This window comes from Leptodactylus fuscus, chromosome 1, assembly GCF_031893055.1.
Source record: "Leptodactylus fuscus isolate aLepFus1 chromosome 1, aLepFus1.hap2, whole genome shotgun sequence".
Taxonomy (NCBI): Eukaryota; Metazoa; Chordata; class Amphibia; order Anura; family Leptodactylidae; genus Leptodactylus; species Leptodactylus fuscus.
Window position 1 is genome coordinate 218312641 of NC_134265.1, and position 23365 is coordinate 218336005.

Genomic DNA, 23365 nt, shown 5'->3' on the forward strand with positions numbered 1-23365 from the left:
AATATGTGTTCCAAAATAGCGCTCCTTCCCTTCTGCACCTGGTTGTGTGCGCAAACAGTAGTTTATACCCACATATGACATTAAGTACATTATCCCAAGTAAAGCAGTGCCATACATGTAGCATAAACTGCAGTTTGGGCACACAGCAGGGCACAGAAGGGAAAGAGCGCAAAGTGGCTTTTAGAAGGCAGATTTAAAGGGGCTCTATCACTGGGAAAAGTCATTTTTATCTAAACACATTCTTGCATAGGCTTTAGAAATGCTATTCCACACTTACCTTTTGTATGTAGATTGCCTCAGTGGTGTCTGAATAAGTCCGTTTTTATTAATATGCTAATGAGCTTCCAGCCAGCACAGGAAGTTCCCAGCAGCCTCCTCTCTCCCATTATCTTCTATGTGTGTGAAGCAAACAGGAAGCTGAGTCATCATCAGCAGCAGCAGTCTCCCATAGAAAACAGAGAGAGGTGTGCACGATCTATCCTGCACCAGTCTAATTAGCATATGAATAAAACCGGACTTATTCAGACACCACTGAGGCAATTTACATACTAAAGGTAGGTGTGGAATAGACTTTCTAAAGACTATGCAAGGATGTGATTAGTTAAAATGACTTTTCCTAGTGATAGAGCCCCTTTAAATGTTTGACATCTGGATGCCATGTCATGTTTGCAGAGCATGTAAGGTGCCAGAAAAGTGGAATACCCTAAGGAATTACCCTATTTTAAAAACTGCACCCCTCAAAGAATTTAACAAGGGCTGTAGTGAGCATTAGTATACCAGACGGGAATGCACAGTGGATGGTGAAGAGTGAATACATAAGCTGTGCGGTGTACATTTGGAACACCAAATCCCCTACTTTATCCCCACTAGCTCCTATAATTGGTGGGTTCACTCTGGGGGTCACTTCTGTGTCTTTTTCTAAGTAAGCTCTAAATCGGGAGCGTACCCTGATACAATGCTCGCATAGCTTATACATTACCTTCCTACATTACCACCTTGTGTTCTAATGATTTGGCGATTTTTAGTGTTTTTGTATTCACATTCTACAAGCTATTTTTTTTTCTGTTTATGCAGCCCCTCAGGGCTGTTTTTTGTCCTATGAAATGCATTAAGTTATAGGCACCCAAAAAATGGTGTCTTTACAAATTATTTTTATTACCTTTTTTTCTGGAACTGCATGGTAACTTTTAAATTTTTTGCAATGCAACACACAGCATAAGTAACAGGTTACCTTTATTATGTGGATCAGTACAATTATGGCGATACCTAATTTTTATAAAAAAAATGTATGTGTTACTAATTTTGCAGAACAAAAACCCACTTGGGGACATAAATCAATGATTTGCATTGCCATCTTCAGAGATGCGTACCATTTTTAATTTTTTAAATTTTTTGGTTGACAGTTGTTTGAGTTGTTTTTTTTGTTTTGGGTTTTTTTTTACTACACACACATACCATTTTATATACGGAAAATTGCATTTTTTGTTGCCTTATTCAATTATTATAATTTTTTTAGAATACTATTTTTTTTCACATTTGATGTCCCACTAGGAAACCTGAACCAGAAATGCTGTGATCGCTGGTTCAGTACTATATACTGCAATGCATATGTATATGCGTGTATTGCGGTCTATAGACGCATAGGCTGACTTTCTAACATCTCAGCAGGATCAACCAGGTACTGGGAGATCCTAGCAGCCCATTGACATTGGCCAGACCCGGGCTGCAGAAAATAGAAAAATGGCACTCCTCGATTTCTGCCATGGTCATGTTTAACCAAGGGGTTAAACCCTCTGCTCATATAGCAAGCGGCGGTGATCACAGGGTGTACTATTACGCCCACTGTGCTACGGGCACAAAAGTACGCTCTTCGTTGTTAAGGGTTAAAGGGGTTTTCCCATCTCAGTTTTTCAGAAGCTTTGCCTGCAGCCTGTTCTTTATACTTCCATTATTTCTCCCCCCCTCCTCCTTCTTGCTGAACGGGACACACAATACTTATGCAGCTCAGATAATCTGCAGATGCTTGTTCAGAATGGACTCATTATTATCTGTGTGTTTATATAGAGAGATAACAGACTGAGCTTGCGGATCCTTGCGATGGGACAACCCCTTTAAAGTGAAAGCAAAAAGTCAGCAGAGTCTAAGGCTAGATTCACATGACAGTGAAAACTGGCTTTGTGATGCCCATTTTTTTTCATGGACACCCCACGGTAGCATTAATTTCACAGTCAGAGAAGGGTGTTCATGAACACGACCGCTATTTTGCCAGTCCATTGTCACGGATCGTGAAAATATAGGCCATGTCCTATTTTTGTCAGGTTTCATGAATTTCTCCATACACTGAAATGTATAGGGGAATCCATGAAAATGGATGCCCCTCGGGTGCAAGATTCCTGAAAAATTGAGGTTTTTCAAGGCCGTTTTGCACCTTGGTCGGTGCATCTAGCCTTAGAGCCCCAACTTGTATGCATAGGTAAAAAGGTTAAATAAGTTTAAAAATATTATAAAATAGCTCCTCCCCAAAATGAGGATTGCTCCAGCAGTCCCCATCATTCTTTTTTATAGGCTGCTTCTGATCTCGTATATGATCAGCCACTCTTAGTTTACAAGAAGCATGTGGTTACTGCAATAAAGACAAGCAGGACCCCAGTGAAGAATTGAAGAGATGAGTAGTGGCTTCTTTTTCGCCTTTTAAGGCTCCACCGCCTTCCCCCTCAAGAGCCGGACAAATCCTTTATACCCATTTTTTCATTTGTTTTATCGATACAATTTATTATGATGGATAAGCACATAACACATGGAAATTCTAGAAAATGCAAAGTCCCATCTTTATAATGTTGAAAGCACAACAGATTATCAACGGTGACACCGCACCGATAACCATGATAATAATAATAATATAAAAACGTTACCAATTACAGCCTTACCCAGATCTGAAGCTTAATTCTTTTGTCATTCCTGTAAATAGTTTTGACTTTGAAGTCTATTCCGACTGTGCTGACAAATGCTGGGGTGAAAGAGTCGTCTGCATATCGGAAGAGAAAGGAGGTTTTGCCCACGCTGCTGTTCCCAATAATTAAGATCTTGAACATGTAATCAAAGTTCTGGTCGGAGGATTCTTTCTGCCCATAACGAGAATCCGTAGCTGAAGCCATCTGCATAGGAAGAAATAATAGTATACATGAGTGATAGGGCGGAAGGTATGTTAAGAAACCTCAATAGTAGCAGCTTATTAAATTTTCACAGCAGGAGGTTACCGCATATTGCACACTTGTGTATGGAAGGGCCATGTACCTAAGAATCTACTGGCGCTTAAATTGCTGGATGCAGGAGGAAGAACATAGTATTTCCTAAAAACTGCTAAAATGCATGCAAGGGGATGGGTTTAAGATTCTCTTTTTAGTAAGGCCTGGTTCACATCTGCGTTGGTAATCCATTCGGGGGAGTATGCATGAGGACCCCTGAACGGACTAACGAACACATTGGCAAGCGGTGTGCAGTGAAAGCACACGGACCCCATAGACTATAATGGGGTCTGTGTGCTTTCCGCACGAAACATGTGGATAGAAAAGTAGTTCACGATCTACTTTCCTGTCCGCATGACTTGTGTGGAAAGCACACAGATCCCAATATAGTCTATGGGGTCTGTGTGCTTTCACTGCACACTGCTTGCCAATGCGTTTGGTAGTCCATTCCCATATGGACTCCCCAGAACGGATTACCGATGCAGATGTGAACCAGGCCTAAAGCAAAAATTTGAAAACCAAAAAGGCAGACACGCTAAATGGTGCCCATAAACTTCAATTAGATTTTCAATTGCTGAACTCACAATCTGAAATGTATGAAGGTGTTTCAAATCACCCTCAACAGATTGAGATTTAAAAGCCAAATCCAAAATAGATAGATTGGGAAAATTGGCTGTTGACCAAAAGAGTGTTCAGTTGACAGCAATTGAAATGTATGAGAACCAACAAATTACTATGTCAAAGTTGAGAAATCACTTGTTGGGTCAGAATTCCATTGCTACTTCTCTCATTCATTACTGGAATTGCTTCGACTTGTAAGGCTACATTCACACAACAGTGCTGTGCACTTGGTCAAAAAATGTCTGTTACAATTTTTTTTTTCCATACAGTGTATATGAGATACTTGGCCTTCTACGCAAGATTGGCATGAGACTTGGTAACCAGTGCTCCAGATGTGACCAGGATGGAATACACCTTATTCTCATCCTCTGGCAGTGTGCTTCACTGGGTCCTTGCTAGAATGGAGTATTGTTGTTGGAGACTTTAAAGCAGGGATAGGGAACCTTCGGCTCTCCTGCTGCTGTGAAACTACAACTCCCATCATGCTCCATTCACTTCCATGGGTGCGCCAAGAACAGCAGAGCAAGTATGCATGCTGGGAGTTGTAGTTTTGCAACAGCTGGAGAGCCGTACGTTCCCTACCCCTGCTTTAAAGGGATCCTATCACTGGATACCCTTTTTTTCTGACTAACACGTAGGAATAGCCTTAAGAAAGGCTATTCTTCTCCTACCTTCAGATGTCTTCTCCACGCCGTCGTTCGGTAGAAATCCGGCTTTTTTTTGTATGCAAATGAGTTATCTCGCAGCACTGGTGGCGTCCCCAATGCTGCAAGAGAACTCTCTCCAGCGATGCCTCTATCTTCTTCTTGAATGGCCTCTCCCTGTGTCTTCTTCCGTCCTGGTTTCAATCCTCTAGGCTTGCGCAGTCGGCTCTGTCATTGGGCCTCAGGCAGAGCAGACTGCGCATGCCCCATGGCCACAAGAAAACGGCCGCTTAGGGTTGGTTCACATTAGCATGTGGCCTCCGTCCGAAAGGAGTCTGCATAAGGACCCCCCCCCCCCCCGAACGAAATACCAACGCAACTACAAGCGCTGTGCAGTTAAGCACACGGACCCCATAGACTATAATGGAGTGTGCTTGCCGCGCACTGCCCGCACAAATCTCGTGCAATCTATAGAGATGTTCCTAGTTTGGAACAACACTTCTACAGAAGATGTTCCTCCCAATAGGAAACATACAAAAGAAAATAAGTTAATAAAAATTAAAAGTATTTTTTTTTTTTTTTCATAAAATATATTGAGACATTTAAAATGAAATCACAATGACTCATGCACAAACTAGGAAACTAGGGATGCCATATAACTGATGATAAATTTGGCGTTCAAAGACGTTTTCAAGAGGACATCAATGTTAAAATTTGTAATATTGAAATATATCAATACTAGGCCACCACTAGGACAAACTCATGTTCACACTTGGTCTTCTCAACAGAAGGGAGTCCATCTCTTTCTCAAAGAGACTCCCCAACTATGTTCTCCTCCAGGGAGAAGTGTGGTCCTGAGGAGCAGCTGCTCTCTTGGAGTAGTTTCAGAAGATCCATGTTTTATATAATTGTACTGGTTCTTTTCCATTTGCTTACCACAAGATATGCTGATAACACAGCCAACTGAATGTGCTCAAGTGAATGCATTTACAATGAAGGCATTCCCAATGTTACCTGTACTCGCTGCCAGTTCTTTGTGCCATTCTCACACTTCTGCTCCCTGCACCACCCACAATGTCCTTACCATAAGCTGGCTGCATTTACAATTGTCTACACGATATATACAAGTATTCCTTTTGTATACTTGTACTAACATGTACAGTAAGGGTTCTAGTGCTAATAAATATTGGTTGGGTTATGAAGGTGGTCTAGTTAACCACTTCAGTACCAGGCTAATTTCTGGTTCAGGAAGAAACATATTCAGGATTTTGGGGGGGGGTTATGTGCGGTTTTGAGGGCTATAACATTTTTATCATTTGCGTTATTCAACTAATTTCTGCATCTTTTCGGTGACACATAGTGCTTTATTTTTGTGTTTTTATTTTTTGCATGTTTTTTTTTTTTTAATTTATATCTGGGGAAATATAAAAAGGAGAATAAGAATGAATTATTGACATTTTATTTATTTAATTTTTTTTAAATCGGTGTCACTCTTGTGATAGTGGACAGGGCGCTACCATGGGGTTTTCCGTAGAAGGTAAGGCGTGAGTCCCGTTTCTGGGAACTAGGTTCCTAAAGTAGTATACCAGCTTGTGGGACAGCACCTGTAATATTGTAACTGACATTGGCACATATGACGAGTATCTGTGTTAGGGATACGTGAATAAATGTTAAGTTTTAGTCTGCTTTTTTGGTTTGATCATTCTGATTCTCCACACATTCCAAAAACCATAATTGCTTACTGTTGGCTTATTGCAGTCTATAGTAAAATCCATTGACTTCTATTAGAACTATAGATAGTAATGGCAAGCTTGGTAGCCTTCAATAGGCTCCCAGTTGTCATGGTAACCAATCTCTGCCCTCTGATGACATTGCGTTAGAAATGATGGCACCTGCGCACTTTAGATGCCGCAATCACGTTTAGCCATGGCATCTAAAGCTGAACCCATTGTGGCTGTTAGACATCAAACCTCAAGACTCCTGGGACTCTAATCTGAAGTAATGAGACAAAGAAATATTTTTGGAAATGGTGACTTCAGAAAGCAAAGGTGAGGAGTACAATGGAAACTTGCATGGTGCCTACAGTGAAACATGATGGTAGCAGTGTCCTTAAAGGGGTTGTTCCATCACAAGGATCCTATTTATACTGCTAATTTATGTGAATTTAAGACTTTTCCTAAATGTATTGCTTTATCAAAACTGCTTTGTTTGGCCGCTATCTTAATTTATTCACTTCATTGTTTACACTTGGTTTCTATGGCCCTTGGGATTGTCTGCTCATTTGTCAAGTGATGTAGCTGCCTGCTCTCGGGGGGGGGGGGCTGGTAGCAGCTCTGAGCTGTTTGAGAAGCTCTGCTACTTAAAGGGGTTGTCCCACAACAAGGATCCTATCTATACGGCTTGTTAATGTGTATTTAAGACTTTTCCTAAATACACTGCTACAGCAAAACTGCTTTGTTTGTCCACTAACTTAATTTATTCACTTAATTGTTGACACTGCATTTCTATGGCCCTTGGGATTATCTGCTCATTTCCCAAGTAACCTAGCTGCCTGCTCTCAGGGGGGAGGGAGGAGGGGCTAAGTGCACAGGAGTGAGCCTGTGTCTGTAACTGTTCCTGTGTCTGCACCACACATATGACCTAGCTTCCTGCTCTCAGATAAAGGAGGGGAGAAATGAGTGCTGCTTTCTTAAAGAGGACCTTTCACCATTTTGCCCACAGGCAGTTCTATATACTGCCGGAAAGCTGACAGTGCGCTGAGTTCAGCGCACTGTTGGCTTTCCCGATGTGGGCCCAGTGTGAAGAGCTTACGGTCCCGGTACCGTAGCTCTTCTATGGTCAGAAGGGCGTTTCTGACAGTTAGCCAGAGACGTCCTTCTTCACAGCACAGCCAATCGCGCTGTGCTGTGAGAGCCGGGAGGAACGCCCCCTCCTTCTGCTCACACGGCTCGTCCATAGACGAGCATTATCAGGGAGGGAGGGGGCGCTCCTCCCGGCTCTCACAGCACAGCGCGATTGGCTGTGCTGTGAAGAAGGACGTCTCTGGCTAACTGTCAGAAACGCCCTTCTGACCATAAAAGAGCTACGGTATCAGACCGTAAGCTCTTCACACCGGGCACAGATCGGGAAAGCCGACAGTGCGCTGAACTCAGTGCTCTGTCAGCTTTCTGGCAGTATATAGAATTGCCTTTGGGAAAAATGGTGAAAGGTCCTCTTTAAATAAAACAGGCTAAATCCTAGTGGGCTAAAGGACCTATTCCCTCTGCTCACTACGATTTAGCTTTCTTAAATATTTTTTGATGGCCAGCTTAAAGAGGACCTCTCACCACCTCCATCAAGTCCAGCTCTGTGCATTATTTAATGGGTGCTGCTCCACTCACTGATTCTGGGATATTTGGAATGTTTTTGTTTTTTTTGTAGTCCCCACCATTCCTGAGCAGTCAATGCTATTTAGGCCTCGTACTGTGAGGGGGTCTGTGTCAGTCAGGAGCAGACGAGAGGTGTGATTCTGAACGGACACTGGTAGGAGTTCTGAATCTGTCTTTAGGCCAGGGCCCCAGGGGTTGAAAACGCCATGGGAAAAATTGCGGTGTTTTACAGTAACTGCAAAGTGGTTGTGATTCTTGTGAATCCCATGCCTACTTTGCGGTACAAACCGCAGCATGGACACAATGTGATTTCCAAAACCTGCACGTTTTTTTTGGAAATCGCAGAATGTCAATTATATCTACAGAAACGTCGGCGACTTCCCCATAGATATAATTGTAACAAAGTCCGCGGAAGAAAACTCAGCGAACTTTCTGTTTAAAGCGCTGCGGGAAGAACCGCAACGCTTTAAATCTTAAAGAGGTTGTCTTCTTTCTACTGTATAGCAAGTATATGGTCTGATTTTTATCCACTGGGAGTAAGCAGAAATCTATGAGGAATATAAGAAGAGTATTTTTCTCTTCCACAAAAATGTACTGCAACCTTTGTTCATGAATATGGAGGCCTTGTGGTGAGTCCTTTCAATCTTTTGTTAGGGTGCATTCACATGATGTAACGCGGCGTTGATTCTGACACGTAAACTCATGTCAGAATCAGCACTGCAAAACAGAACCCCATTGACTTCAATGGGTTCCATTTAGCGCGCCTAACACATTGAAATTAATGGGAGGCTTTTTAAACCATGATTTCAATGTGTTACGCGCGCTAAGGGAGCCTGCAGACGGAGTTTACACTTGCTCATTCTGAACGTGAAACTCGTTCAGAGTGAGTGGCGTAAAAAACAGATCCCATTGACTTGAATGGGTGCTGGCATATGAACGCTCCCCATTGAAATCAATGGGAGGCTTTTTTTACCTACTGCTTTCAATGTGATACACGCATATCACAATAGGTTAAAAAAAAAAAAAAAAAAAAAAAAAAAAGCCTCTCATTGATTTCAAGCCAATGGGATCTGTTTTTTATGCCGCTCACGCTGAACGAGTTTTACATTCAGAATGAGCAAGCGTAAACTCCGTCTGCAAGCTCCCTAAATGGAACTTATTGAAGTCAATGGGATTCTGTTTTGCAGCGCTGATTCTTACACGAGTTATTGTGCAAGAATCAGTGCCGTGTTACATCGTGTGCATGCACCCTTATTGAGGGATACCAGGGCTGTGGAGTCAGAGTGAAAGTTTTGGGTTGAATCAGAAAATCGTTAACTCTTGCTACAAAATAAAATTATTTATTATTTTTAATTACATTACATAGTTACTGGTATTGTATCGTTGCTGCATTTTTACTTTCCTAGTAATTCAGTCACTAGCTTTTTAATGCCGCTGTGGTTTGGCATACCGACATCAAAGCCCTGAGTGACACAATGCCTTAGCTGCTGGCGTTATGTGATTAGGTCCCCAGATCAAACGACAGTTGGTCACCTCAGCTGTGACCAAGCTCAGAGATGCGCACAGGACATCCTGTGGCCACATATATTACCTCTCATTGCAGGGCTTCCAAATGGTCCACACCCAGCAAGGATTTCCCCGAAATGTCTCCACCAAATTACAACACTTCCTCAGCTTGCCCAGTCACCAGATTTATCACTAATCAAGCATTTATGGGATTGGCTGGTACCGCCCATATCTTCAGCATTCTTGCTCTGGGTGGTTGAAATCCTGTCCATGCAAGTAACGCTCGCTGTGAGCATTACTGCGCATGACCAAGCGCCATTTTGTTGTAGAGAACTGCATGACCGTGCTCAGCACGCTCGTGAAGTTCTCAAATGGAACTGAGCATACTGAGCCACCGAGACTGACCTCTCTTGCACTGACCTGGCTGAAATGTTTTCCCCATGAAACTCGGTCTGTGCGTTTGCCAGACTTACCAGCTTAACTTTCATGCCGAGAGTATGACTTCCAGCATCATAGTTATCAGTTACAGCATGGGACAGTATGTCGCTGGGAGGAAGGGACTCCTATTATCACAGTCAACCATGATGCTAGGAGTCCTGCTCCTGTCATGAAGGTCCAGCAAAGACATGGACAGATGTAGTGTGAATGTTGCCTTAATCTCATCCAATTAATTAAAACCCCAGTGATTTATTGGTTAAGAAAATAAATATGCAACAAACTATACCAGGGGTCCTCAAACTTTTTAAACAGTGGGCCAGTTCACTGTCCCTCGGACCACTGGAGGGTCGAAATATAGTTTAAAGGGATTCTACCATTAAAATGAAATTTTTTCTCTTTCTTAAGAAAGTCTATTCTTCTCCTACCTTTAGATGTCTTTCTTAAGGCTATTCCTGTGTGTTATTGAGAAAAAAATGGAGATGAATGCAACCGAGGGGTGGAGGGGGACACTCAATTTTCAATCTCAGGGGGCGTTCACACTTGTGCTCGGTGTCTGGTGTATGCATTCCGTCAGGATTCCGTCAGGTTTCCGTCTTCAGTCCCAGCGAAACTGGACAGGGGACGGAAACTGGCAGTCACCTTTAAAACCAATTCAATTGAATGGGTTTGTATATGTGGCCATCAGTGTCCGCCTGTGGCCTGTCCACGGGGAAACCGTTTTTTTTAGCCGGACACAAAGTCAGACATGCAGGATTTTGTGTCCAGCTAAAAAAAAAAAAAAAAAAAACGGTTTCCCCGCAGACAGGCCACAGGCGGACACTGGTGGTCACATTTACAAACCCATTCAATTGAGTGGGTTATAAAGGTGACTGCCGTCCCCTGTCCAGTTTCGCTGGGACTGAAGATGGAAACCCGACGGAATGCATACACCAGACACCGAGCACAAGTGTGAACATCCTCTGAGGTGTTATTTATCCTACAGTAAGATATTATACTGCTTACTTCAGGGGGCACAGATAGGGTCCTTCCAGGAAGGCAGCAGGCACTAAAGCTGACCAGTGAGACCACTGCTGAGCGGCACAGCAAACTGTAGTACGGTAGCGGCTTTGCTTACTGTAATTTGGGCTGCGTCAGGTCACGTTGCTAGGGTGACCTAACTGAGGAAGTGACAGAGGGGTACAGTTGACTATATTGGGCCAGGCCATGGAGACAGCGCGCTTCACTTTACCTATTGGAAGGCACCACAATTGGGGATAAAAAATATGGTCATGTGCATTACAGTTTAGTAACTCCATGTGCCTCACAATGGCAATTAACCCCATTATGTCCCTCACATTAACCCCATGTGCTCCATATAAGGGTTAAAAGTATCTTCATTATTAGTACATCCATATGTCTTACATATTAGTAACTCTTATATGGGGCACACAGGAGTTAATGTGAGGGACATGATGGGGTTAATTGCCATTAATGTGTGGCACATGGATTTACTAACACTAAATTAATCACCCCAAATGCGTAACATTAATTGACATAAAACTCCAGCATGTACCTGTGTTTTCTTTTTTTACTGTCACATTGCTGAGCTCTCCTCTGCTCCTTCTCTTCTATGCAGGCTATAATGGCAGGAGCACGGCAGGGTCATTGTGCTGTATAGCGATAAGCCCCGCCCCCTGAGCTCTCCTCAGCCCTCTCATTGGTGGGCAGAGGGCAGCCAGAAAGGGGGGTGGGGTGGGAAGGGTCCTGAGAGCGCTGCAGCTCCTGCGTCGGCTGCTTTATATTAGCTGATGCTGCAGCTACACATGGAGTCCTTTAGACATATACTTTCCCTAACACCGGCACTGGAGGCAGAGCAGGTTGCACAAACATCGGGAGCGGTGCCCTCCAATAGGTAAAGTGAAGTGCGCTCCATGGCCTGGCCCGTGCTCCCCAGGAGGTTGTCTCCTCTTTTAGTCCATTTTATAAGACTCATGGACTCAATAACAGTCTATAGGGTCAGTTTTCAACGTATTTTAGGTCAGGTGATGTTAAAAATGGATGAATTGAAAAAAAAAAAAAAAAAATGCAAAACATCCATTAAAAACACAAAGAGGTGCCCATTTTACAGCTCCTCAGACATTTCAGTATATTGAGGGATCCATTACAAATGGACAAAAATAGGACACAATTTTTTTTTTTTTTTGATAGTCCATTAAAATGGAGCAAAAAAAAAAAAATATATGTGAGTAGTCCTCATTTACATACAGTAATAATATAATAATTTTTATTTCTATAGCGCCAACATATTCCGCAGCGCTGTACAATTAGTAGGGTTCAAATACAGACAGAAAGATACATTACAAAGAAAGTCATTTCACACAATTTACAATCTATGAGGTAGAGGGGGTAACACAAGAGGTAGCAGGGGCGGCATTACTTATACAGTGGTCAGACAATTTTGTAATAGAGGTGCCTGAAATGGCATCATATCATGTGGGGTAATGTGGGAGCTGGAACACAGGAGGGTTAGATTTTGGGGATTCTAATGACGGTACGGAAGGGTTTACATTAGGAATTGTGATAGGCCTGTCTGAAAAGATGTGTCTTTAGTTTGCGCTTGAAGCTGTAGAAATTGGGAGTTAATCTGATTGTCCGGGGTAGAGCGTTCCAGAGGAGTGGTGCAACTCAGGAGACCCAATTTTTATATTTACAAAAATAGCAGTCTCTACAAAGGAGGTACTGACTCACAAAGGGAAAAAATACCATTTACTTCAGGTGAGCCCATCTATCCATCATTGTAACAGTGAATTTAAATCTACACGCAGGACTAAGAGTCTCCGACAGAGATATTAGATTGGCCTTAGACCTTTAAAGAAACTATAATCAAAGTCCTGCCAGCCTACCTGCAGCCGTGGAAGGTATCTGCTCCATTTCGGATAGCCCTAGCACGTAAACAGAGCTCATTACGATTGCCAAAGTTATCTTACTTATATTTCCCATCAATATAACATAATTTTAGTGCCTGATTTTGATTTAGGCCCCGTTCCCATGGAGTAACGCGCTGCTCATTTAGACATGTATACACGTGTCAGAGTGCAGCGGTTCAAAACAGATCTCATTGAATTCAATGGGTGTCGGCTCCCGCACGATACACATTGAAATCAATGGGATCTGTTTTGAAGCGTCATGCTCTGACACGTGTACACATGTCTAAATTAGCGCCGTGTCACTCCGTGAGAACGGAACCTTACTGTAAATGGAATCTATCTTTGCTAGCTAGCGGATGAGCAAGGACCCCACTGAGGAACATAGCTGAGGAATAACAAGTCAATCTGTTTTGACAAGATATTGAGATACAGAGCTAGGCTAATAGAATGTAACGTTTTCCCTATGTGAATCTGTAGCTGCAATGCAGAGATATTGCCAATTTGTTCCAACATACAAATGTACTCTTTGGAGCAACAAGGACATTGCTCTTGGCGACAATGCCCTTGATGCCCAAAGACCCAATTTGTATATTTACAAAAATGGCGACTTCTGCAAAGGAGGTACTGACTCACAAGGGGAAAAAATACCATTTGCTTCAGGTGAGCCTATCTATTCATCTTTGTAACTGATTTGATAGGCTGGGTAGTTGTGACTCCTGTTAAATGTTATTTCTATAATCCTTCTGAAAAGGACATAAGGCACCTCTGAAGGCGGCTTTACTGGTCTACTGCTCTTCACCAACAAGTGTGTTCTAGTGCTTGCGTCCTCTGCACCAGCTCTATAAATATATTGTAGGGAATTTACGAACCCTCGGCCCAACTAATTTACTTAAACTCATGTCTGAATGATGACGTGAGGTATACCGGAAATCTACATCAGTTCCTGATTACTGTAGAGGTTAATTGTGCTGTACAGAAGGGAACTTGAATTATTAAAAGAGCCTGAGTCTCAAGAAATTGATTAAGGCTAAAGCACCATGCAGAGAAATGCAGCTAAAAAAAATCAAGTGAAATCGCATCATGTATTTCACGGCAGGATTTTTCATTGCGTTTTTGCAGTTTCTCAGTGGGAATTTCTTCTCTTATCAGACCTTTTGGGAAAACGCTAGCGTTTCCACGGGTATGTGACCTGCTAAAATTTTGAAAAAAAAATGCAGACATTTTTAAAATCAGTTTTTCCACAGCATTTTTTTCTGCAGTGTTTGGATTGGATTAGCCAGAATCTCATTCATTTTGCAGGTACTGTAAAACGCTGGTTTTGCTTCCACAGGAGGGGCTTAAGCCTAAGACTGCCATACAAAATGCTAGTCTTAATAAATTCCCCCAATATGGCTATTTTATAGACAAAATAGCAGTTCTGTTAAAGATGACAGGTAGCATAGCTCCAACATTATTTATTTTGTCCTGATTGTTTAAAAGAGAGTCTGTCAGAAGTAAAAGGTTTTTTTTGTGTAACATTCCCAATATCCTTGATTATAATAATAGCATCTCCATTTCCTAGGAAAATCTAATATTTCATGATATACAGATTAACACCACATGCAGTGGAGACATTTGTTAGCATGCAGGGGCTCCTTTTCCAACCCTGCTTCCCCACCAAGAACCACTTCTCTGTACATTGCAAGTGCTCTCTGACCTCCCCATACAGAGCACAGTCAGCTTGGGGCACTCGGAAATGGCCTCAGTGCCTGTAAATGGAAGGCGTCATTCATCAACTGTACACTACAAGGTACTGGTTCAATAGCTATTTTAATGCTGACACATTCCCTGTATGTGACTGTGCCACATATCTATAGCATAGTGACATAATGATACATATTGATAGTATTCATAATATTAACTATCCATACTTAAATGTGTATATAGTATATGAAAGGTAATGGGTATGGTCCACTGGAATCAAGCTACACCTATAAACCATAATAACCAAACATAGTTTCCTGCGTTTTTAGAATTGTAATCTGTAGCCCCAATAACATGCACATTGCAAATGATTAGATGGTACACAAGCAACCAAATAAGCTGCTCCAAAGGCTCTCCAGAAACTATACTGCAGAGGAGGAGGGACAAACGGGCACTAGCAAATTAAAATTCTGCACGATTTCCTGGGGAGAAATGTGCAGATTCTGGAGGCGCAAATAGCAAAAGCTGCAAGGAGAGGAGAAAACAAGCCCTACATTAATACAGAACAGAAAGGATGGCCTTTCTTCTGATGGAGATGGAACCTGCTAGGACCCCTTCATACCAGATTGGAACTATCTGAAATTCACCTAACTATGGTATGAAAAATATAAATGATAGTCTTCTGCTTCTCCGTGGGAAAGAATATAGGATTTTAATATAAAAGTATATATGGAAAAAAAAATTATAATATGCTTATAATATGTATACACATTTTTTTTCTCACTCTCACATACTTCAGCCATTAAGTTACACATCCATCCATACAATACCAGCAGTAATAAAGGACACCTCTCTGATATGTGTGTGTATATATATATATATATATATATATATATATATATATATATATATATATATATGTGTGTGTGTGTGTGTGTGTGTCTTATCTCTCTCTCTTTCTGAAATAATGGCATATACTTAACCAGAACAGAAATATTAAAATGCAGTGTAAGCGAGTATTGAAGGTCAAGCATAATCTTAAGGCACAGCTATTTAAAGGAACATTTTGCGAATACACACGATCAGTATAATCTTATAGCATCATCCATTACGTGCCCTGCCCTTCATAGATTAGAAGCCATACAGTAAGTAAATCTAGAATTGGTTCCAGAACTTCTTACCCCTCCTCCCCACAATACAGCGTAAAATAATCTAGAAAAATGCACAGCCTATTCAATGAAGAGCATCAATTATTCAGCGTCTTTATTTTAGCACCTATGTTTAAAAATAGCTGGGAGGATATCACATATCGTACACCAATGGACAAAAGACATGTTCAATGACATACAGCAATGTGTCCACTGACAGAAAGGCGACAGGCGCCCATTACAATGGACCAGTGGCTGGAGTCCATTACTGCAATCCCCTGGAAATGGCAGAGATCTGTCAGATTTTGCACACACTCGTCTCCTGAAGGATTTACACTGGCAATGGGGGAAATGGTGCAGATGTTATGGGGCAGCTCATGGCATAGGCTGGGGCTTTAGCTGTGGGGAAGATGACGGTCTCCCTCCCCCATCACAGTCAGCACAGGGAATAGGGACAAGGGGATTTATAGAAGACCTGCCATATCCCTAGCTGACAGGGCTAGAGGACTGCCGAGCGCTCCAGATGCCACAGCATCCTCCTATGACAAATGAAGGTTACACACTAGCTACAGCCATGGACACAGGCTTTGCCATCTCCACCGCCTTCTCATACACATCTGCTGCTACCAAGAATCCCTATCAGACGCCATTCTCTTACCTCTCTTTATGGAGCTCAGGTCTTATTGCACCAATGCAGTAGCTCTCTCCCTGCACCTGCAGAGCACACGCTGACGTCAGATGATTGACAGCTGCAAAATGGTGCTGGGCGTGGCTCCGACGCTGCTTCTCCGCCCCCTCGCCGAAAAATGAATGATTTCATTGGCAATCTAGGCTATCCAATGAGAGAGCGCCGCCTGTGTTGATGATTAGAAGGGGGGAAGGGAACGGTTGCCTCGGAGAACGGTTTGGTGAGGCCGCCCTTGTGCCTCCATCCTGGGAGAGGGTGAATTATTCATGGCGGAGGCTTCTGACGGTTACCACAGCCGCCGCCATTCAGGAGAATGCTCCACACCAAATGTCATATGTCGCAGGCTGATAAAAGCCACTCGCACAGTGACATTGTATAGCGAGCATCCTGCCCCCTCAGGAGCGGCAAAGAGCCCGCCCTCTATTGTAATGTATGCGCTATATATATATATATATATATATATATATATATATATATATATATGTGCATTAGAGGACTCCAGCAATGGAGTGTGCCCGGTAAGGGCGATGATGCCCGTGTAACGGGTGCTGACACGACAGGCCTCCTCATTATGTATGGGACAAGGTCATGCCATGGCTTCAGTCTGCCAGCTTATTCTAGAACTTGGTCCATGGCATCACTTCAGCTCCAGGTCATGTCATTTCTTAGTCAAGGACACAACCATGGAGATGAGGCAGGAATGCTTACTAACACATATTTATGGGCTGGGCCGAACAGCTAGTTTTTAGGAATCAGTGATGGGTGCAAATTATCTGCATTCAATTCCTTGGGTGAAAGTTATGTAATGATACTAGCCTCTGCCTGCGACTTTGTCTGCGTGTTGTTGGCGTTGATGATCTGCCTATATTCAGCAAATTGCTGCCTTCAATGGATTGCCTGCTCCAGCGTTTTGGCAGTTCTTAAGCTGTCCTGCTGCTGACCTTGCTCCTCACACCGTGCCTGTGATTGTTCCGGCATCTCAGCAGCTTGCTGGGACACCATATAATGAGCGTGTTGTTGGTGTTGATGATCCGCCTGCTGTAACGTTTCAACAGCTGTCAAGCTAGCCTGTCGCTGAACGCGTTCCTTGCACTGTGCCCAGTTTTGTTCCGGCATCTCAGCAGCTCGCTGAGACACCATATATTGAGCGTATTGTTGGCGTTGATGATCCGCCTGCTCTGGCGTTTCGGCAGCTGTCAAGTTGGCCTGGCACTGAAGTTATTCTTTGCACCGTGCCTGTAATTGTTCCAGCAGCTCGCTGGGACGCCATATAATGAGGATGTTGTTGAGGCTGATGATCCCCCTGAGCTCCGCTTGAGGAGAACTCTCTGACTTCTGGCTCCTTCATAGCTCTTGTTGTTTGCGACAAATTAGATTTTTTTTTTCAGGCAATGTTTAAAATGGGCAAACTGCCAATTTGGATTAAAGGTGTTTGCCCATGTCAGTTTGTCTGGAATGCCTGGAGCAGATCAGATAATATGCAAATTCATGTACACTGAGATTTAGCGTGTGTTTACACAGAGAGATAACAGCCCTGGGACCTGAGATAAGCTGCTGCAGGAGCAGTGTAATATAGTATGTGACCATAATATATAATTTATAATAGTCTTGAAGCCATGTCATTTACTGGGATAAAAAGTAGCCTATGTTTTAATCGAGGTTACAATCTATCTATGTACCGAATTTCATTCAAATCCGTTCAGCCGTTTTTTGTGTGATTGAGGAACAAACATCCACACTTTCACATTTATAATATTAGTTGGATAGGATATAATAGAGACTGACACTAGGTTGACACCTGAATTTGGTTTTCCATTCTTGGGGACCCGAAGAACAGAAATCCACTCTGCTTAAAAACCGGTTACCCTCAGACCCCATAGACTATGCTTGCAGGACTTTTCTCTCCGCAATTTGTAATAGTAAACCCCAAATGTAGATCAGGTACAGGTGAAACTTAGCCTTATATACATACAATAAAAAGGGAAGAGAATATGGTAATACTGGGTAAGCATATAAATCGCAAAAAGTGATAAAGAAATGGTAATGATTAGAGATGAGCGAACAGTGTTCTATCGAACTCATGTTCGATCGGATATTAGGCTGTTCGGCATGTTCGAATCGAACACCGCGTGGTAAAGTGCGCCATTACTCGATTCCCCTCCCACCTTCCCTGGCGCCTTTTTTGCTCCAATAACAGCGCAGGGTAGGTGGGACAGGAACTACGACACCGGTGACGTTGAAAAAAGTAGGCAAAACCCATTGGCTGCCGAAAACATGTGACCTCTAATTTAAAAGAACAGCGACGCCCAGGTTCGCGTCATTCTGAGCTTGCAATTCACTGGGGACGGAGGTTTCCGTCCAGTTAGCTAGGGGTTAGATTCTGGGTAGGCAGGGACAGGCTAGATAGGAAGGAGAAGACAACCACAACAGCTCTTGTAAGAGCTAAATTCCAGGGAGAAGCTTGTCAGTGTAACGTGGCACTGACGGGCTCAATCGCCGCAACCCAGCTTTCCCAGGATCCTGAATGGAATACACTGTCAGTGTATTCCCGTATACCCGATATATACCCCCGATACCCGTTCCAACGGTGTGCCCCCCCACCTTCACCTCAGAAATACCCTGCAAGTCCCCTAGCAATAGAATTGGGGCTATATACACCCACAATTTTTGCTACTGGTATATAGTGCCATTGTCTGACTGGGAATTCAAAGAATATATTGGGGTGACGTGCACCCACAATTTTTGCTACTGCTATACAGTGCCATTGTCTCACTGGGAATTCAAAGAATATATTGGGGTTATGTGCACCCACAATTTTTACTACTGGTATACAGTGCCATTGTCTGACTGGGAATTCAAAGAATATATGGGGGTTACGTGCACCCACAATTTTTGCTACTGCTATACAGTGCCATTGTCTCACTGGGAATTCAAAGAATATATTGGGGTTATGTGCACCCACAATTTTTACTACTGGTATATAGTGCCATTGTCTGACTGGGAATTCAAAGAATATATGGGGGTTATGTGCACCCACAATTTTTAATACTGGTATACAGTGCCATTGTCTGACTGGGAATTCAAAGAATATATTGGGGTTATGTGCACCCACAATTTTTACTACTGGTATACAGTGCCATTGTCTGACTGGGAATTCAAAGAATATATGGGGGTTATGTGCACCCACAATTTTTACTACTGGTATACAGTGCCATTGTCTGACTGGGAATTCAAAGAATATATGGGGGTTACGTGCACCCACAATTTTTGCTACTGCTATACAGTGCCATTGTCTCACTGGGAATTCAAAGAATATATGGGGGTTATGTGCACCCACAATTTTTACTACTGGTATATAGTGCCATTGTCTGACTGGGAATTCAAAGAATATATGGGGGTTATGTGCACCCACAATTTTTACTACTGCTATACAGTGCCATTGTCTCACTGGGAATTCAAAGAATATATTGGGGTTATGTGCACCCACAATTTTTACTACTGGTATACAGTGCCATTGTCTGACTGGGAATTCAAAGAATATATGGGGGTTACGTGCACCCACAATTTTTGCTACTGCTATACAGTTCCATTGTCTCACTGGGAATTCAAAGAATATATGGGGGTTATGTGCACCCACAATTTTTACTACTGGTATATAGTGCCATTGTCTGACTGGGAATTCAAAGAATATATTGGGGTTACGTGCACCCACAATTTTTACTACTGGTATACAGTGCCATTGTCTGACTGGGAATTCAAAGAATATATGGGGGTTATGTGCACCCACAATTTTTACTACTGGTATACAGTGCCATTGTCTGACTGGGAATTCAAAGAATATATGGGGGTTACGTGCACCCACAATTTTTGCTACTGCTATACAGTGCCATTGTCTGACTGGGAATTCAAAGAATATATTGGGGTTATGTGCACCCACTATTTTTAATACTGGTATACAGTGCCATTGTCTGACTGGGAATTCAAAGAATATATGGGGGTTATGTGCACCCACAATTTTTACTACTGGTATACAGTGCCATTGTCTGACTGGGAATTCAAAGAATATATGGAGGTTATGTGCACCCACAATTTTTACTACTGGTATATAGTGCCATTGTCTGACTGGGAATTCAAAGAATATATGGGGGTTATGTGCACCCACAATTTTTAATACTGGTATACAGTGCCATTGTCTGACTGGGAATTCAAGGAATATATTGGGGTTACGTGCACCCACAATTTTTACTACTGGTATACAGTGCCATTGTCTGACTGGGAATTCAAAGAATATATGGGGGTTATGTGCACCCACAATTTTTACTACTGGTATACAGTGCCATTGTCTGACTGGGAATTCAAAGAATATATGGGGGTTACGTGCACCCACAATTTTTGCTACTGCTATACAGTTCCATTGTCTCACTGGGAATTCAAAGAATATATGGGGGTTATGTGCACCCACAATTTTTACTACTGGTATATAGTGCCATTGTCTGACTGGGAATTCAAAGAATATATGGGGGTTACGTGCACCCACAATTTTTGCTACTGCTATACAGTGCCATTGTCTGACTGGGAATTCAAAGAATATATTGGGGTTATGTGCACCCACAATTTTTACTACTGGTATACAGTGCCATTGTCTGACTGGGAATTCAAAGAATATATGGGGGTTATGTGCACCCACAATTTTTGCTACTGCTATACAGTGCCATTGTCTCACTGGGAATTCAAAGAATATATTGGGGTTATGTGCACCCACAATTTTTACTACTGGTATACAGTGCCATTGTCTGACTGGGAATTCAAAGAATATATGGGGGTTACGTGCACCCACAATTTTTGCTACTGGTATACAGTGCCATTGTCTCACTGGGAATTCCACAAATAATTTGGGGATTCATTCACCCTACATCTCAGGCTCTTGCCATATTCACCCAGGTTGTCAGTGCTGCACCAGCTCGTTCCCAGACAGCTCGGCCCGAAAAACACGTTACCTATATAGAGGATTTGGACAATGAAGACAACATGTTCTAAATCTAATGTCTGCACCTTCTCCAGAATTAAAATAAAGGCAGCGTTTAACTTTCAAATAGCACTGCACAAAGGAAGAGCTTATCAGCTTGTCTCATGACATGCTACTGAAAAGTTTCATTTGTGTATCTTAATGTAAATATAGTTGTATAAGCTTTTTGGGTTTTAGGCACTGCCAAGTTATTTATTACCACCCGCTCCCTTATAATGATGATGACGCCAAAGTCACTGTGGGTGTTCAGAGCTCACAGCTTTGGGTGACATTTGTCTTGCTCTCTGTCGGTACCAGCTGTCTTTTTGGATACCGTAAAGTTATGTTGACTTTATTAACAGCTATAGAAGCTTTAGCCAGGTTGTGACGGTGTGTAACCCTAACAACACTAAGTGGGATACACATTAATAGTCAGTCTATGTACGCTAAACGTATCACTGAAGTAATTTTTTTTCCCTCTCCCCTAATATAAGAAAGGAACAGACATTAGACCTAGACCGGGGTTCGAGGCTTGAAAAAATCCAGTATTATTTGTTCTTCATGATGTGAAATATGTGTTGAAAAGCAACCCAAGATGAAGTCAGCCATGTGTGCCAGTGTGTTACTTGGCATGCCTTTGCTGGCCCCAACTGTAAGGGTCACTCTCCATTTCCTCCATTTTCCACTCCCCTTCACACCATTTGTGGTGAAGCAATGGGATGCACTGAAGTGCACCCTCTAGCCTCGTGTGGGATAGGGACATCAGATGCCACTCCAACCCCCTCGTCTTCCTCCGCCAGCCAACGGTGCGAAGATGAGAGGAGTGTGCTCTGAATGTTTTCTGCCTAGCAGAGGCTAGTTCTCACTTACGAAAATGGCCCCACTTTGACCTGTATATCAGGCACAATGGTGTAGGTTTCAAAGAAACATGGCACCAACAAGTTGGAAAACGTGGGCCATGCGTGGACCGTGTTTGAGTCTGGCAAGCTCCAGATCTGCTACCAGGTTCCAGCCATTATCACAGGCGCAAAAATGCCAGGCCCCAGGTGTAGCAGGGAAAAAAAAATGCCATCTCAGCCAGGATGGCATCCCTGACCTCGGAGGCACTGTGCTGTCTGTCCCCCAAGCTGATCAGTTTCAGCACGGCCTGCTGACATCTCCCCATGCCAGTGTTACAGTGTTTTCCGCTAGTAGCTGGGGTGGAGGTTGCAGCTTCGTAGGGTTTCAGTCTACTCCTGCCATGAATTTTGGCCTGGGAGAGGAGATAGGCCACCCCAGTTTGCACCCGGGGAACAGACTCCACCACATTCACCCTGCCTGTCATTAAAGATAAGCACTGCAGCATCCCTGACCACAGGCGCTTGTCCATGTGTCGGTGGTCAAGTGGACCTTGCAGCAAAGCGCAGAGCTCTGGGCCCGACTGATGTTATGGGACACATGCTGGCGCAAGGCAGAGACAGCACACCAAGAGAAGTAGTAACGGCTAGGCCCAGCATAGGGAGGTGCCCCAGCTGCCATCTGCTGACGGAAGGCCTGGGTCTCCAGAAGCATAAACAAACACCAACATCTCCAGGGCCAGCAGTTTATCGATGAGGCTGTTACAGGCTTGGGCATGGGGGTGGGTTGTATTGTACTTCTGCCTGCAATGAAAAGCTTGGGAAATGTGGAGTGGCTGGGAAGAGGCGCATGATGGTGCAGGCCAAAAGGGCGCATGAGGGTGAACTCCCCAATGTGTCAGAGATAGGTGTGTAGGTGTCCTTGCATCATATACTTGCACCATATTTGGCTTTGGAAGTTAATTTTGTGCCAAAAAGTGGTTAAGACAGCGATCCCTCAGCTACTCCCGTTACACTGTCTATTGAAGTTACCATCTGTGGAAGTGGACCACCATTTCTAAGATCCCAAAGGAAGCAGGCAAGAGATGTGCAGTTCAGAAAAAAAGATGAGAAAATAAGTTTAGGCTGTAGAGCACAGAGGGATCGGAGAGGACAGAGCTGGTGTCGGCCAGGTATTCCCACAACATGCGCCTATACTTGTCCCTCCTGGTGACACTAGGCCCCTGAGTGGCAGTAATTTGTCCAGGGGGGCCATTAACGTGTTCCAGACCTAGGAA

At 43.1% G+C, this 23365-nt stretch overlaps 1 protein-coding gene across 2 annotated transcripts in view; it reads right to left on the bottom strand.

Annotated features, from left to right (window-relative positions):
* RAB3A (RAB3A, member RAS oncogene family) overlaps positions 1-16341 on the bottom strand; it is a 60287-nt gene extending 43946 nt beyond the window's left edge. The window contains exons 1-2 of one of the 2 annotated variants that reach the window (XM_075283672.1): positions 16218-16341; positions 2928-3155 (exon numbers count right to left, since the gene is read on the bottom strand). In XM_075283672.1, the coding sequence (XP_075139773.1) occupies positions 2928-3155 (228 nt within the window). In that variant the 5' untranslated portion in view covers positions 16218-16341. Of the gene's footprint in view, positions 1-2927; positions 3162-16217 lie in introns of those variants that run through there. The other variant, XM_075283671.1, reaches the window with a different exon arrangement.
* Positions 16342-23365: the final 7024 nt, after the last annotated feature.